This window comes from Falco rusticolus, chromosome 9, assembly GCF_015220075.1.
Source record: "Falco rusticolus isolate bFalRus1 chromosome 9, bFalRus1.pri, whole genome shotgun sequence".
In the NCBI taxonomy this organism is placed as follows: domain Eukaryota; kingdom Metazoa; phylum Chordata; class Aves; order Falconiformes; family Falconidae; genus Falco; species Falco rusticolus.
This window is the reverse complement of record NC_051195.1, coordinates 51,486,438-51,502,591: the sequence shown is the minus strand read 5'-3', so window position 1 is coordinate 51,502,591 and position 16,154 is coordinate 51,486,438. Positions and strand designations below refer to the sequence as shown.

Genomic DNA, 16,154 nt, shown 5'->3' with positions numbered 1-16,154 from the left:
GCTGGGCAGGGCAGGGTGAGCAGGGAGCTTGGGAGCGACCACCCTGGGCATGTGCAGGTGTCCTCGGCCGCTCTGTGCCACCCGCTCCTCTCAGCGTGCTGGGGAGCGGCAGCCCCACGTGGCTGCGGGCGAGCAGTGTGCCCAGCACATCTGGCTGCTGAGCGCTGCGTTGTGAGCCCTGGGCCAGCGGGGAAACGCCACGTCCCAGCAGCCCAGGTCTGCCGGGGCAGCTGCCCGCTCCCTGCCCTGAATGCCCGTTTTGGTGGCCAGGCTGGGGAGAACTTGTCCCCGTGCTGCCCCGGTCCTGCCGCTCCCATGAATACAGGCGGTATCCAGACCAGGCTCCCACCGTGTGAGGGGCTCCCGCACAAAGGTGGCCCTTGGGCTCCCAGGAGACTGGGGGGGGGGCACCGTGTGCCGGGGCTCCTGGCTCCCTGCCAGCCTGGCTGTGCACCCAGGGGTGATGGAGGAAGCCCCCTGTGTGGGCGTGAGCAGCACCTGGCCGTGAGAGCAGCCCCCAGGCAGACCCCCTTCCCCCCGCGCTGTGCCATGGGTGCCGCTGGGGAAGGGGTGTTGGCAGGGTGCCCCCCCACCCCCAGGGGCTGCTGTGCTGTGCCGGGGGGCTGGGGTAGCTTGGGGCTGGTGATGGCAGCAAGCCTGGGAGCAGATCTCTGTTTCCACCGGTGGTGAGTCAGCGGCAGCGCTGCCAAGGCCCGCAGCTCCCCTCCCTTCCCTCCGGCCGCTGCCACCTCCTGCTGCCTGGCCCTTTCCCGCTGCCGCTCAGGGTCAGCAGCCCCTGCACCCGCGGTGCCCTGCGGCTCTCCAGAGACTGCCCACGGCCCCAGCAGTGTCCCACCAGACAGGTGCCAGCAAGGGCGGCCAACAGGCTGGGGGCACAGCATGGTGGCCGTGGTGCTGGCACTGACCCGCTGCTGGGGGACTGCCGGGCTCTGCCGAGAGGCTGCCAACACGGCTGGGCACCGCGTCCCCGGCACAGCTCCCTGCCGAGCCCTGCGTCCCACAGCCTGGCCGTGCTGGGACAGATCTAGGCGGAGCGGAGCCGTGTTGCCCCCAGCCCCAGGAGGCAGCCCTTGGCCGGCCGGGCCGGGGCAAGGCAGCGCTGCCAGGCATGAGGCCATGCTCCCTGTCACCCAGCAGTGACACGGCCGCGGCCCCAGTAAATCTTTTGCTGGCCCTGGGGACAATCAGCTCTATCTTGGGTGCAGAGCGGGTGAGTGCCCTTTATGGCCCAGAGCAGGGGGGGAGGTGGAGGCAGATGGGTGCTGCCCCTGCACCCAGTGCTCTGCCCCTGCCACCTTCCTCCTCCCCTGCAGCAGCTCCATGGTGGGAGCAGTGGATCTGTGCTGGGAGCAGTGTGTCCATGCTGGGCTGTGCCCACTGTGCCTGCCCCAGCCCAGAGAGGGGGACATGGGGGAAAGGATGCAGAGGCTCCCTGGTCTTGCAGGTGGGTTCATGCCTTGGTTTCCCCACTGCACCATTTCTGGCAGCCCCTCGCAGCCCTGGGGTGTTGCAAAGGTGCATGCAGAGCCGGCAGCGCCTGCTGCTCGCCTGACCAGCGTTGTTTGGGTTGGTCAGTGCTCGCATCCTGAACCCCTGCTGCACTTCCAGCCACAGCTTCGTCACGGTTACAAGAGAAACAGCTCCCTGCTGTGAGCACAGCCTGGCCAAGGGGAAGCACTCGAGCAGGTTTGGTGCTGGGCACCCCCACACTTCCCAGGGGAAACCTCACCCACCGTGTCCTCCCCAGCTCCCTGCTGGCCCTGGGTGCAATGAGCCGGTGGGTCTCAGCAGGGACGTACCCATCCTGCACCGCCCTGCAAGCCATGGCTTGGGGATGCAGAGAGCAGGGATGTCCTGGCAGAGTGATGCCAGCACCATCCTGCCACACTGCCACTGTGCCGGGGAGCCAAGGCATGTCCCTGGGGAGCGGGAGGGAGAGGCACAGCAGCAAATGCCTCCCCTCCCCGTGTTGATGTGCTGCCAGGGCAGCAGGGACCATGTGGCAGGAAGGGTCAGGGAGGGCAATAAAAATAGATCCCTGTGACGCTCAGTGCTGCCGGCTCCAGCTTTGAAGCATGTTCATGATGTGGGCACAGCCCCAGGACTTGCTTCCACCTGCTGCTGGACACACATCGCCTCGTTTCCTGGGTCAGTGGCCCCGGACGGAGATAAGAATGGAGGGAAGGGCCCAATTACCCTGCCAGATTCTCCGAGCACAGCTGCTCCTGGCCCTGCAGCCCCCAGGCAGGCGGCTCTCAGCTCTCTGTGGCCAGGGAAGGGCTGCGTGGCCATGGGCGAGCTGTTGGATTGTCTCATGTCCTGGGGCTGGGGTGGGCAGGGCCCTCCTGTGGCAGCAAACTGCAGTCAGGGTGGTTCAGCTGCACCAGCTGAGGCTCCCGGCACCCAGCATGGGATGAGGACCGATGATTTTGGTGCATCTTTGGCAGGTGCCAACAGCTTGCGGCCAAGGACAGGCTCCAGACGGAATGTCACCTGGAGCAGGGCTGGTGCCATGTCCTACCCTCCATGCATCCTGCCTGCCTGCAGGCTGGCCACCCCCCGGGCTCACCAGTGGCACCAAGCTGGCTCTGCACTGTGCTGGCACCATGCCACGGTGCTGGTGGGGCCCGGGCTCACCAGTGGCACCAAGCTGGCTCTGCGCTGTGCTGGCACCATGCCATGGTGCTGGTGGGGCCGGCTCAGCGGCAGGACGAGTGGGACAGCCAGCCCGGTCAGTGGGGCCAGGGCTGAGGCAAAACCACCACAACCCAACCAGCCCCAGCCAGTAACCGAGGAGGTAGGGGGGATGGAGGCTTCAGTGCCCGGCTTCCCCCGGGGCCGCCGTGCTGCAGGAGGGGGTTTGGAGGGAGGGCTGTGGTGCCAGCAGCACCTGCCTGCATGGCCTCGGCTGCTCTTCCCCGGGCACTGCATTGCCGTCACGGGGCCCTCGGGCACAGCAGCCCCTCAGCATCCCTGTCTCAAGCTTCATTTGCTGCTTGCTGCTGAACTGAGAGATTTTAATCTTTTAATCACGTTATGAGCTGAGGTGGTGCTGGCCACGCACAGGAGGAATGTCTGGAAGTCAGCAGCGCCCAGCGCGGCAGGAACCCATCCTACCCCCATCCACAGGTCCTCATCATGTCCTGATCGGAGACCCCCATCTTCAGCCTCCCTCATCCTGCCTGGGACCGGGACCAGAGGCCAGAGAGCAGGACCAGGCATCAAGGGACCATGGACCAGGACCACAGCCGGGGAGCAGGGTTGGGACCTGCACAAGGACCAGCTAGCGAAGGGATGCTGAGGCTGAGGGCCACGGGCATGGACTGGTCGCACATGGGCTGGTCGGGGCCAGGCAGGGAGAGCTGGAGCAGGCGCTCACAGACTTTTCCATGGACCCGACCCCGGGTGTGATTCCCTGACACATAATAGCAGAGAAAGGGGATCAGGGTGACTTTGAATTGAGAGAAAGGCATGGAGCAGTGGGGGGTCCGGGAAGCCCAAGGACCCAACACAATAACCCCACTGGGAAACAAAAGCCCCTTTGTTTTTGTTCGCTGCTGGTGTTTTGTCAGTGGGGAGCCAGAGGAGGCTTCGCTGGTGCTGGGCACGTAGGGCAGAGCCCCACACGCTGGGGGCTGCTCGCACAGTGCCGGTGCCGTGGCTTGTACGGTGCTGGTGCCTTTACAGCCTGTGCTGCTGCTGCATGGCCTTGCGCTGCCAAGAAACCCTCGTGAGGCTGCACACTGCTGCCAGCTCGCCACTCTGCAGCACCCCACATCACCCTGCGTTGCCCCACATCACCCCACATTGTCCTGCATCATCGCACATTGCCCCCATCGCCCTGTGTTGCTCCCTCCCCAGGCACCCCCAGGCTGTGGTGCGAGGGGCTGCGGAGCCTGGCCAAACTGCAGGTTTCGGGGCCAAGGCCAGGCAGCTGTCGGGGGGGGGGGGGGGGGGGGGGGGGGAGAAAGTATTTCATGCAATGCCTGTCATGTGGGCATAATTAGAGCTTCTCGTTATCACGGTGTTAGTGGCAGCAAGGAGCATGCTCTCAGAGGGGCGTCTTTGCAGGAGGCCCCATGGCTGCAATTAGGTGACGCTGCCCTCCAGCCACGCGGGTTTAATTACTCCCTTCCCGGTGTTTTCATCCCGAGGGGAGCGGAGGGGCGTCCCACAGCCCAGCCCGGCACAGCGAGATGGCAAAGAGCCACGCAGCCCCTGCCGAAGAACAACAAAGCCCTGGAATTAGAGATGCGCTGGGAGTTTACTTTACCGCAAAAAAATGTCAGAAATCCATATTGTTTGGACAGGGATTTGCTGGGGATCGCTAGATAAAAGCCTGGCAGGGACCCAGCTCGGGGGGGAAAAAGTCAGCCAGCTCCTTTCTCGTGGTGAGGACTTGCAGCCAAGCGAGGGATGCGCTGGGCGCGGGGGTTGGCAGGGGCAGGGGTAGGCAGGACTTGTGTGAGCCAGAGCAGGACCCAGGTCTGGGTGCAGCATAGGGCCGGGGGGTGCTGAGCTGCCCCAGGCCCAGCGCTGGCTTTGGCTCTTCATGGTAGAAAACATTTCAGCTGTGCCGGCATCCTGGGACAGCGGGCTCAGCTGCCCGGTGATGGCTCTGTGGCACGAGGAGCCCAGTGGGACACGAGGCCAGTGCGCAGGGCCTCGTGGTGCTGAGTGGCAGCCGCTCTAGCACACACAGGCGGGAGCTGGGCGGGCAGGCTGCTCCCACCCGGGGGCCTCCAGCAGCCCCATGCTTGCCAAATTTTGCAGCAGAGTCAGGGCAGCTGCTGCCCCGTGCCCACGCTCAGCTGCTCCCCTCTCCCTTTCCTACTTGCCCTGGCAGCAGCGCCCAGCCCCGGCTGCCGCAGCTCTCACAGGGAATGCCAAACCCCCCATACCCCCCCCCCCCCCCGTCTGTGCTGGGGACTCACCTGCCTCTGTGCTGCCCAGCCGGGGCTGTGGCACAGCCGGGTGCTGTGCCAGGTGCTGCGCAGGATGTTGGGTGCTGCCCCAGGCTCAGGGTGGGGGATGTGGGGTGCTGCCCCAGGCTCAGTGTGGGGAGCGCTGCCCAGAGCCACACCAGATGTGCAATGAACAGCAGCCACATGTGCCAGCAACCCCCGGGCATGCCTGGCTGTGGGACAGGGACGGCGAGTGCCCACCCTGCCCGGCTTCAGGAGAAATGACAGCGCACGCAACCCAGTTTCACATCTGTTATTTTTTTAATACTGTTCATGTCTAAAATGACCAAACCCAAGCCAAGCGCTGCTGGCCCCTTGCCCTGCCTTAGGCGGAGAGCAGGATGGCCCCGGGCTCCCTCGCCGCATGTGCCTCCTCCCCACCGGTGCTGGGTGGCGGCTGGGCACCCCGGCACTGCGGCCATGCTGCTCTGCACCCCCTGCCAGGAGAGGGGACTTCGCACGGCTCTGGTGAATGCATTTAAATAATAAGCTAATGAGCGGCAAAAGCAAAGGCATCTTAATCACGTCTCCTAAAATAGCAATCAGCAGCTGTTCCTCCTGCCCCGGCAGCGAGGGGGCCCTGCCCGCCCCGCGGCACTTGGCGCAGGCGAGGGCACGGAGCCCTGCAGCCGGCACCAGGCTGGTAAGGCACTCACACCTTTACGGTGACGGTGAGTCTGTGGTCAGTGCGGTGTGCAGAGCGGTGCTCAGGTGGGGCGCAGCACAGGCGGGTGCTCAGTGCGGTGGCATGGGGCGGGTGCTGCCATACCAGCGGTGGTGCAGACTCGGCTGCCTCCCGGTGTTGCAGGGACACAGGGCTGAGCTCCTCTCCGGTGTCCCCAGGAAGGCAACGCTGGACGAGCTGCTGGCTGTGGGGCAGCCCCATGGCCCCTGGGGCCACGTTGTCGTGGGGGTGTCGGCTGGGGGCTGCACTTACCACATCCCCTGCCCTGCAATGCCACAGGCACGGTGCAGCTGACTGGGGCACAGCAGACGGGGAGGGTTCTGGGGTGGGAGCCAGGCTCTTGCCGCAGCCCTGGCCCAGCTGCATCGGGGTGCCCCGGCCGGGCATGGTGGAAGGTGGGCGCAGGGATGCGGCTGGGACCTGGCCGGGCACTCAGACCACGAAGCGCAGCCCGTATGTCATCTGATGGCCGTTGTCCCAGGCGTAGAGCACCTTCTCCTTGGGGTTGTAGTCAACCTGTGTGGTGAAGGCATACTGGTTGAGGAAGGGCAGCCGGAGCTCTGCCTCCGTGTCCGTGTGCGTGTCGAAGGCGTAGGAGATCTGCCCTTCCTTCTGGCTGTAGGTGTCCACAGCGTAGAGGATGCCGCAGATGATGAAGCAGTTCCCATAGGCATTGCGCTTTAGCCCTGTCTTCCAGGTGGTCTCCCTGCGCACCGAGAGGTCTCCGGGGTCGAGTCGGCTCAGGACGATCACCTCCTGCTGCGAGTAGTCGTAGTCCACGGAGGGGTAGATGACCCAGAGCCCGCTCTCATCCACGGCGAAGTCAATGTCCGAGTGGCCCCTCCATTTCCAGGGTGTCGTGTCCTCGTACACCACGTCATGGAGCAGCGCCCAACCCGCCACATACCTCTCCTTCAGGTCGTATTTGATGATGTTCTTGGTGAAGGCGCGGTTGTAGTAAAAGGCCCCCCGGTACACCACGTGCCCAGTGCCGATCCAGTTGTAAGGCAGCTTGTAGAGGTTGCTCCAGCGGCCTGCGAGCGGGTGGGAGGTGTGTTGGGACACCTCGCAGCACTGGGGTCCCACACACGGTAGCCCAAGCGTGCTGTAAGCGGCAGGGGACTCATTTCCCCCTCACTGCCCCATGAGTGCTCCCCATCAGCTGCCCACCGCCCCAGGGCCCAGCACAGCCGGTGCTGCACGGCACTGGGTGCTCCCCCAGGAGGAGCCGGGGCCCCTGTGCCCGCTCGGCCACCAGCCCTCACCCTGCTTGAAGTTGTCGAGGCTCCTGAACTCCACCAGGCTGTTGCCGTAGTAGTAGTTGGTGACATAGATGCGGTCGTCCTTGGCTGCCGGGTCCTTCATCCAGGCTCCCTCGTTGCGCCCGTAGCTGTGGTGCTCCATGGGGGGCTCCACGGACTCGATGGTGCCTTCACACTCCACCTCCTTCACTGGGTACCGAGGAGGAGGAGGAGGAGGAGGAGGAGGACGAAGTCTTACCCCTGCCCCAGGCAGTCTGCCTCCTCCAGGGTGGGAAGCCCTTCCACACAGCAGGGCTACTGCTGACCCAGCCTGGCCACAGGTGCCCCCTCCCAGCCCCCCCCTCACCCACCTCTGTTTGGTGTTTCAGGGCCCCCGGTGCTGTCAGCCCCCTGCCCGAGGATGGTGGCGGGGATGACGCGGGCAGTGCTGCGGGCGGCCAGGGCAGTGCTGGGCACAGCTGTGGTGCTGGGCACAGTGGTCTCTGCCCGCATGACGGCTTGGGCTGGGGTGCCCTCAGCTGGGGGGGGTGGGGGGCCCCTCTCCTCCTGCCGCTCCGGTGCAGCTGCCCCCCTCCCGGGGCTCTCTGCAGGGGGACGAGCCAGGGGGTCGGTGCATTTGTGAGGGCAGCCCCTGGCCCTCCGCCTCGGTGGGAGGGTGCCCCCAGCCCCCCACACCCCTGCCCCACCCTGGGGACTCACCGCGGCTGCCAGCTGGTCCCTCCACTGTTCCCACCTGCCCAGCCTTGTAGTAAGTGATGCCTCGGACCACAGTTTGCTGATGCACAGGTGGCTTGGGCTTGGGCGTGGGCTGCGACCCCCCCCTGGCCTTTGCGTTATCCTTTTTGGGCTTCTCGGGCTTCAGCTGCTTCTCCTTGGGTGCTCGGGGGGCTGCCCTGTCCCCCAGTGCCTTGCGGGTGCTGGGGTACCGTCCCACCTCCTTCTCTCGGCCGCCCGCTGTGTTCTGGGGGGCACAGCCCCGTCAGACCCCCACCACGCCAGGCAGTGGGTGCAGGCACCAGCCCTTGGCTGCTGGCTGGTGCACCCCGATGCACTCCTGGGAGCTGCCAGCCCCCGCCACAGCCGTGGGGGAGCATGGCTCTGCCCCACGACAGCAGCCCAGTGACACCAGCTGGGGCTGCGAGGGGCTGGGGTCGTGGGGGGTACCTGTGCCTTGGTCTCAGGGACGGCAGCAGCATCCTTCTGCAGCAGCTGGTAGCCCAGTTTGGAGATCTCCTTTTTGATGCTCATCATGATGTCGGAGTAGTTCTCGTAGCGTCTCATCTGGTTGGTGAGGTGCAGGACACTCTCCTTCATGAAGTCGTTCTCTCTGCTCAGGTTGGTCTTGATGGTCTGGAGGAGAGGAGAGGTTGGAGCCCCACTCAGGGAGCCCACACCTCCCCCAGATGGTCCCAAGCAGCCAGATGGGGCACACTGTGGGGATGGTGCCTGCTGCAGCTCACTCACCTCCTCCAGCGTGTTCATCTGGGCCACCACCTTGCTGATGTAGGAGTGCACCTTCATCAGGTCCATGCTGTAGAGTGTTCCCTCCAGCAGGTCCACCATGGACTGCAGCTGCACAGGAGAGCAGGGCTGGGGCACGGGGAGCTGGGGCACAGAGGGCTAGGGCACAGGGCTGGGGCACGGAGGGCTAGGGCACAGGGCATGCAGCATGGGGCTGGGGCACAAGGCTGGGCTGGGGCAGGGCTGTGCAGCCGCTGCTGATTGCCCATGTCCTTGTCCCTGCTCACAGCCAGAGCGCAGCAACCACACTGCTCCATCGCCCTGTGGGCCTGCCGGGGCAGGGACAGGGAGTATGGGCTCCTGCATGCAGGGAAGGGGTCTCTGGCCCCCAGCCCACAGTCCCATCACATCTGCAGATACCTTGAAAAGCTCGGGTGCCTGCTTCTTCAGCTTCTCCATCTTCCACTCATTCTCACAGGGGTTGAGTGAGGAGGGGGGTGCGGTGCAGGAGCACTTGCAGTCAGCCCCCGAGCTTACTGTCTCCACTGTGTAGAAGTCCTCCACCCGCAAGCTGCCGTTCCTGACGCGGCTGCAGGCGTCCTTGCTGAGCGGCCGCAGGATGCACTTGCAGCGGCAGTCGGAGCCTTCTGAGGTCATCCGGACCTGGTCTGCCTCACCCAGCGCCTGCGGTGGGGCAGCCAGTAAGCCTGGTGTCCCACCCGGCCACCCCATGGGGCCCTGTGACCCCAGCAAGACAGCACGGCTGGCTCCCTCTCTGCTGCGTGCCCAAAGGTCTCCCACTGCCTCTGGGGCTCCTGGCCATGTCCTGAAGACCGTGGGGCATCGTCTGGCCCAGAGCACCCTGCACCTGGGTGACAGTGACAAAACCCAGGCAGCCACTCGCCCCCACAGCCACCAAAGCGCTTTGTACCCCGAGGTACTTTGGTCCTATTTCTGTTGCTGTTTCCCAGCCTCCAGCAAGAGCCGAGTGAGCAGGGACGGTGGCGAGGAGACCCAGAAGCGCCTCTGTTCCCCCACGCCCACAGCCCCAAGCCCACACAGGGTCCCTTGTTCATGGTGACATCCAGCCACCTCGGGGCAAGCTCGGCCGCTCCAGACTCCGGCAATGGCCTGAGGCACACATTCAAGGACTCCCTTGTTTCCACACATGGCCCGGACTCACGCTACGGGGCCCAGGGTGCTTTTTGGCTGCTTTCTGCAGATAAGAAACCATTCTCCCTCCATCTTTGCGTTGTGCTTGGGAACAAGGCTGCGGCTCAGCCTGCCCGGCGGGATGGGGACCTCCACCCCTCTCACCCCCTTCTACCGGCTGTGCACCCGTGGGGGACATCTGGGCTGGCAGGGAGCATGGTCAGGCTGCCGGGTGCCCTGGCTGCAGGGATGTGCCTGCCCCGAGCACACAGGAGGGTGGCAGACAGGACAGCAAGTGTGGTGACCCTGGAGGGTGAGGGCTCTTCCTGCAGGGACTCTGACTCACCCTGGGAAACAGAGCGGTGGCAGAGCTGGGAACCGAGCTCAGCCCCAGCTCTCCCATCCTCCCGCAGAGCACGGCGCGGCCTGGGAAAGGGCAGAGGCCCACGGGCCCACGTCCTGCTGCGGGCAGCACCCACGGCCACGCAGGCACCGTCCTTCCAGTGCCCAACCGGGCTGACGTGCTGGTGGCACTCAGGCAGCAGCTCTCCTGGGCATTGCCCGCGGGGCAGGGACCCCCAGCTCCCCACAGCCCCCCAGCCAGGGCCAGGGGCTTCCCTTCCTCAAGCAGCAGCAAGACCTCCTGCATTTTGCATTTCAAAAAACCCTTTCTCCTTCAAAGGAAAACCAAGATCCTGCTGGCTGGGAGGAAAACCCCAGGCGGCTGAGAGGGCTGTAAATTGAACAGGATCTAATCAAGCTCTGTCTCGGCAGGGAGCAGCAGCGCTGGGAGCAGGACCCCCTCCCCAAACACGTCCTCTCCAGGCTCTCACATGTCCCTGGGCCCCCTGACCTGCCCATGGCAATGCCAGCACTTGTGCAAACAGGCAGGCCGATTCACAGTCCGGCCACGAGCTGCTGGCCCCTCAGCACACACCGGGGCAGCTCCCGGGCCCCCAGGCTGGGCTGCTGTCCCTGCCACGAGTTCTGTCCCTCTATGCACATGGCGCTGCACAAGGTCCCAGGGTGCACAGGCATCCCTGTGGGAGCTCTGCACGAGGTCCTGGTGCACACAAGCATCCTGTGGGAGCTCTGCATGAGGTTCTGGTGCACCCCATGGGAGCCCCACTTGAGCTCCCAGCCTGGGTCCCCTGATCCCACCAACGCCCCAGGCACTGGCCACCGGAGAAGCTGCCCCCGTGCAGCACCACCCACTGCCCTGGCGCAGGCTGCGATCCTGCCTGCCCTCAGCGCCTTCAGGAAGGGCTGCAGCTGCCTGTGCTGGAAGCTCATTCCCCCGGGATCCCGTGGGAGCGGCGGCCATTGGCCGCGTGTTCCCTCCCACCACCCTCGGCAGCGCGGCTGCAGGAGGCACGGCTGGCGTGGGGCCCCGCGTGTCCCGCCGAGGTGGGTGCAAGTGGCCCGGAGCTGCGCAGGCAGTGCTGCCAGCAGCTGCTTACACTGCGCCATGCATGGGGGGCCGCAAACGGAACCCACCTGGCTGCATCAGGGGGCAACCCCTTCCCCAGAGACCTCCTGCTTCCCACCGCTTCCCTCCTGCGTCCCGGCGAACGGCCCCTGGCCCAGGCAGCGGGCAGGCAGGCAACGGGCCAGGGGGGTGGGCAGCGGGCCAGGGGGGTGGGCAGCGGGCCAAACAGGCAGGCAGCGACCCTGGAGCCCAGCAGCCACTTTTGTTTCATGGCCATGCAGTGACAGACAAATCCACTCACCTTGGGTCAAGGTGTAGTGGGTGCAGGGGGCCGGGGGGGGTGTCTGGCTGCCCCTGCCCAGGCGCTCACTGCATGTGCCCTGCTGTACCACAGCCGGGGCAGCTGCCCACCTCCACGCAGGGTAGTAACATTAAACCTCATTCTGCCTTTTAAACGGCTTCCTTAAACAGGAACCGTATGTTCTATTTATACGGAAAGGACTATAAACAAGGAAGTCTTAAAAAAAAAAGTCCCCCCAAGGTCCATTCTGCCGAGGGTCACCCCACTTTGGTGCACTGGCTGGGTGCCCTCCATCAGCCTGTGCCTGGCTGCACCCCCCGGGCAGGGGCAGCCCGCACACCCTGGCACATGCGGACCCGCTGCCTGGCAGCGTGCGGGTGGGTCGGGACGTGGGGGCACGAGGCAGCCCCTGCCAAAGGCTGGCACACTGCACCAGCCACTCGGAGTGGGAATGTGACGGCTCCCTAAGAAACCATCCTGGGGGCCGCTGCAGCGCCCTGGGGGCTCCAGGTGGGTCTTTCCCTGAAGCTTCTCGCTGGCTGAAGACCCCAGCCCAGGGTGCAGGCAGGTGGGTGCTGCCCCTGCTCTGGAGCCCGGTGCCAGCTCTGTGGCAGGGCCGTGCACCCATGGCTGGTGTGGGAGAGCATCCCTGCACTTTGTCAAGGGTTTCCTCACTCCCAGTTTTACAAGCCGGGTAATTTTCCCAGCGCTGCCTGGTTTCTGGGACCTCTTGCAAGAGCGTCCATGTGAGCACTGAGTTTGTGCCATTATTTGGAGAAAGCGGGACCTTTGACAATGAACCTTGGCCAGCTTTTAGGCTGTTCTTTGATTGCTGCCAGAGGACTTGTCTTGGAGGAAAACACGCTGCGTTGATAAGCATGCTGCTGCATGGCGTGCCTCTCACACAGCTGCTGGAAGGCATGTCCCCATCACAGGAGGGAAACCATGTCACCCTCCTCTTCCTTCTCCTCCCTGGCTTGGCACAACACATTAAACACGTTCTGCAGCACGGGGAGCCGTGGCAGAGTAGTGCTGGCAGAGCAGGGCCGGGGCTGATGGTGGGCAGGCCCCGGGCGCTGGCACAGCTCAGGCGTCCCGTGTTAGTCACGGGGACACGACCAGGCAAAGCGCTTGGGTGGCACACGAATGCCCACTGACAGGACCTCGCCCCAACGGCAAGAACTGAAAAACTCACCCTCAAGCACAGCCCTGGTGCAGAGGGAGGGATGGAGGTGGTGACGGCACCACGCGGGTCTGTGGGCTGTGGATCCCAGAGCCCTTCAGACAGCATCACCCCCGAAATCCTGCAGGATCTCCAGCGCAGGGCTCCCCCAGACATCACTCCCAAGCCAACCGTTGCCAACAACAGCTGCGTTTTCATCTTACTCCACCAAATGACTTGGAAAATTTTGGCTTTTTAACGCTTTGGTGATCCTGGCATCTGCACCCTTGCTCCCTGGGGGCTGCTCCCACCACTCTCGCCCTGGGCTGGGTCCCCATGTCCCGGCTCCAGCCTTGCCCGGGCACCGGCCCCGGGGGAGAGCGGCGGTGGGGAGGGCTGGGAGCGAAGGCCTCGGTCCCACGGGAGAGGCCGGCTCCCACGCGCTGCCGCCTCCCGCTCCCACGTTCCTCTCATCTCCGCGGGGGAGTCTTGTCCGGGCCGCGCTTTTCTGGCACGGAGGCGCTAATTGCAGAGCTCATCACGGCAGCGCTGGGCTTTGGGCACCTTCCAACCCACCCAGCCCGCTCGCGGTCGGACCCCCCCCGCGGCACGGGGCGCCCCAGCCCTTCCCTGAGAGCATCCCACGCTCCGGCCCGGGCCCGGCGCGGGGGTCTGTGCCCGCTCCCCGGTGTCCGGGGCGGCCCGGCTGCTGCCCGTGGGGGGCTCGCCGGAGCTTCGCTGCCCCAAAAGCTGCTCCCGCAGGGAAACACCGTCCGTGCCGCTCAGAGCGGGGGCCCGGCCCGCGGGGACACGGTCCCCGGCGCAGATTGCGGTGCCGGCCCCAGCTGGAGGCGGCGGGGATCGCTCCCGCCCGCTCCGCCGTGGGACTCCCCCAGAGCCCGCCTGGGCACGGCAGCGACCGCTGCCGCCACCGGGGCCCCCGCCCCGGCTCCGCCCGCCCCGACGGCCCCAGCTCCGCGGGGTAGTGGGGGGGCTGCCCCCGCCCGGTCCCGGGCACCCGCGGGTTGGCGCAGCGCCGGCCCTGACCCCAGCCCCACTCCCCGGTGTCGGTGCCGGTCCGGCCGGTGCTTACCGTGGCGGCCCCACGCGCCGCGGCCGGCGGCGGGAGCAGCAGCGCCGGGAGCAACAGCGCCGGGAGCAGCAGCGCCCGCATGGCGAGAGCGGCGCCGAGCGCCCGCACCGAGCGCCCGCTCCGCCCGGCCCGGCCCGGCGGCGGGGAGGAGCCGCCCGCCCGCCCGCTCGCCTGGCCCGCCCCGCCCCGCCCCGGCGGCTGCACCGGCCCCAGGAGCGGCGCCGCGGCGACGGGGGGCGGTGCGGTCCCGCCCGGGCGGAGCTGGCCCGTGCCCGCCCCGGGGCCGTCCGGGCTCTCCCTGTACCGGGGCTGGCCACTGGCCCGACGGCGCTACCCGCTCCCTCCCCGGGCTGCCCACTCCCCCTCCTCTGCCAAGGGGGGTGCCCCGGGCGGGCTTGTCCGGGCGCCCCCCGGTGTCTCCCTGTTCCCCCGTCCCGGGCTGCCCGGTGCGCGTCCCGCGCTGGGGCCGCCCCGTCCCGCAGGCAGAGCTCCGGGGCTCGGTCGGCAGGTGCCCCCTAGCGCCCCGCCGCTCCCGGTGCGCCGGCCGCAGCGAGGCGGAGGGGAGCTGGGGGCAGCCGCCGCTGCCGGGGCGGGCCGGGGCGCGGAGCCCACCGGGGCGGTGCCCGCGGGGAGCGGCAGGGAGCAGCCCGCAGCGCGGGGAGGGCGTGGCCCGGCGGGGAGGGGCGTGGCCCGGCGGAGGCGTGGCTGCCCCGCGGGTACATCCGGGCGGCGCGGGCGAACTACGCTTCCCGTCGTGCCTCGCGGGAGGGCGGGGCGGCCCGGCCCGGCCCGGCCCGAGCGCGGCGTCCGCAGCGGCGGCTCTGGCTGTCAGCAGCGCCCGGAGCGGCCATGGGGCAGCGCGGCCGCCGGGGCTCCTGAGACCCGCCGCGCCCCGGCCCGCCGCGGCCCCGGCGCCGCCATGGAGCTGGAGCCACCGGCAGAGCTCCCGGAGCCCCTTGCCGCCGCCAAGGGGCCGCCCCACAGCGGTGAGTGGAGCGCGGGGGCTCGCGGGGCCGGGGGAGGGCGGGGGCCGTGGTGGGGGGGCGGCAGCGGTGGCTGGGCCGCGGTACCGGGGGGTTCCGCCTGCCACCTCGGGGCTGCCCCCAGCGGGCGCAACTTTGCGCGGCCGCGGGGCACAACAAAGGGCCGCGCTGTCAGCGCCGGCGGGACGGGGGCGGCGCGGGCGGGGGTCCCCGGGCTGCAGCGGCCGCCGGGCTCCGGGGGTTGCGCCCCGCTCTAGCACCACCCCACACCCCCCCTCCACCCGCGGACAGGGGGGCCGCGTTCGTACCGAACCGCGCTACGCGGCCAGTGGCACCGGGCCGGGGGCCCGTGCCCCGTGGAGCTCGGCCCGGTGTGTAGCCCCCGGCCCCTCGGCCTGTGTCCAGCTCTCGCCCTCGGCGGGCGCCGTGAGACACGGGCCGGCGCTGCGGGGGCTGTCCCCGGTGGCGCGCCGTGCAGCTCGCCCCGCCGAGGTACCCGGTCCCGTCTGGTTTTTTCCTTCTCCCCTACAAAGGGTTCGCGCAGACAAAAGACGCCGCTGCTCAGGCCGCGGCGGCGGCACTTGGAGGCACCGGCCTCCCCCGCCGCGCGGTGCTGGCGGGCCCGGGGCCCGGCGGGGCCGGGGTGGCTCCGAACCGGGGGCCTTTGTGCGAGGCCGCGGCCGGCGCTGCCGCCTCCCTTCAGCGTGGTGCCCGTCGGGTGGATGCTCCTTCCCAACCCGGATACTTGCAGAACTTTCTACCTTAATTTGGGAAGCGCCTGTTCCTGTGGTGCGTAACGCAGCGGTAGCGATACTTTGAGTTTACTGTTTCCCCCCTAAGATAAACGAGGGGAATCTGCTTCCTCAGGTCAGTTTTAAGAGTTCTTTGCGTGTTTCGAGTAGCTGTTCGTGGGACAGACGTTGTATCTGCGGCTGCGGTTTGCCTTTTCAGTGGGTGATGTAACAGCCTTTTACTACTTTGCCTTCAAAAATGTGAAATACTGGCACGGTGTTGAGACATTGCTTGACCTTCAGTCTTTCTAAAGCTTCGGCTGCCGGGGGAGGAGCAGAAAAGGTTGCCTTGGTATTTTGTTGGTTTATAAAATATCTTCAAATGGTAATGGCAATTGAAGACTCTTAACCTTTCCTCTTTTTAAGGAAGATTCATAGCACTTTTGATACCTTGAGCTACAGTGTCATCACTCTTTACAGAAGTGGTTAAAATGGTACGATGTTATATCTATATACACAGGAGATTATATAGAGAGGTATATATAGAATTATATCCTTGGTGGCTGTGTTAAAATCATTAATGAACTTAAGCTCTGCACGTGGCTTCTGCGTTAAGCCACAGTAAACTGCCATAAGTTTATTGGCATCTTCACTGAAAGAAGCCTTTGAATAACTTTGAAGTGCAGTTGCATGTTTTCATTTCGGCAGTTACAGGCAATTGCAGCCTCATGATTTGAGGGGGCATTTGACATTCTTGTATTATAAGATGATGGTTTTCCTTTACCAATCTGAAGTACATCTACGTCCCCTTTGATGCGAGAAGCATATTTTGTCATCAAGTGAATCAATGGCAATGAGTAAAATGAATTCTTTCTAAAAGTAATTTCATTACGGTGTCCACTTTTCTTGC

General features: G+C 65.9%; 2 protein-coding genes across 7 annotated transcripts in view; one reads left to right on the top strand and one right to left on the bottom strand.

Annotated features, from left to right (window-relative positions):
* Positions 1-5,226: 5,226 nt before the first annotated feature.
* OLFML2A (olfactomedin like 2A) overlaps positions 5,227-16,154 on the bottom strand; it is a 51,313-nt gene continuing 40,385 nt past the window's right edge. Inside the window, exons 1-8 of one of the 3 annotated variants that reach the window (XM_037399160.1) lie at positions 13,531-13,638; positions 8,814-9,077; positions 8,397-8,504; positions 8,097-8,282; positions 7,632-7,893; positions 7,283-7,516; positions 6,936-7,121; positions 5,228-6,704 (exon numbers count right to left, since the gene is read on the bottom strand). In XM_037399160.1, coding sequence (XP_037255057.1) covers positions 6,103-6,704; positions 6,936-7,121; positions 7,283-7,516; positions 7,632-7,893; positions 8,097-8,282; positions 8,397-8,504; positions 8,814-9,077; positions 13,531-13,611 — 1,923 coding nt within the window. In that variant the 5' untranslated portion in view covers positions 13,612-13,638 and the 3' untranslated portion in view covers positions 5,228-6,102. Of the gene's footprint in view, positions 6,705-6,935; positions 7,122-7,282; positions 7,517-7,631; positions 7,894-8,096; positions 8,283-8,396; positions 8,505-8,813; positions 9,078-13,530; positions 13,639-16,154 lie in introns of those variants that run through there. The other 2 variants (XM_037399161.1, XM_037399162.1) reach the window with 2 other exon arrangements.
* Positions 13,610-16,154, top strand: part of NR6A1 (nuclear receptor subfamily 6 group A member 1) — a 98,477-nt gene continuing 95,932 nt past the window's right edge. For all 4 annotated transcript variants that reach the window (XM_037399159.1, XM_037399158.1, XM_037399157.1 and 1 more), the window contains exon 1: positions 13,610-14,516. In XM_037399159.1, coding sequence (XP_037255056.1) covers positions 13,610-14,516 — 907 coding nt within the window. The remainder of the gene's footprint in view (positions 14,517-16,154) is intronic.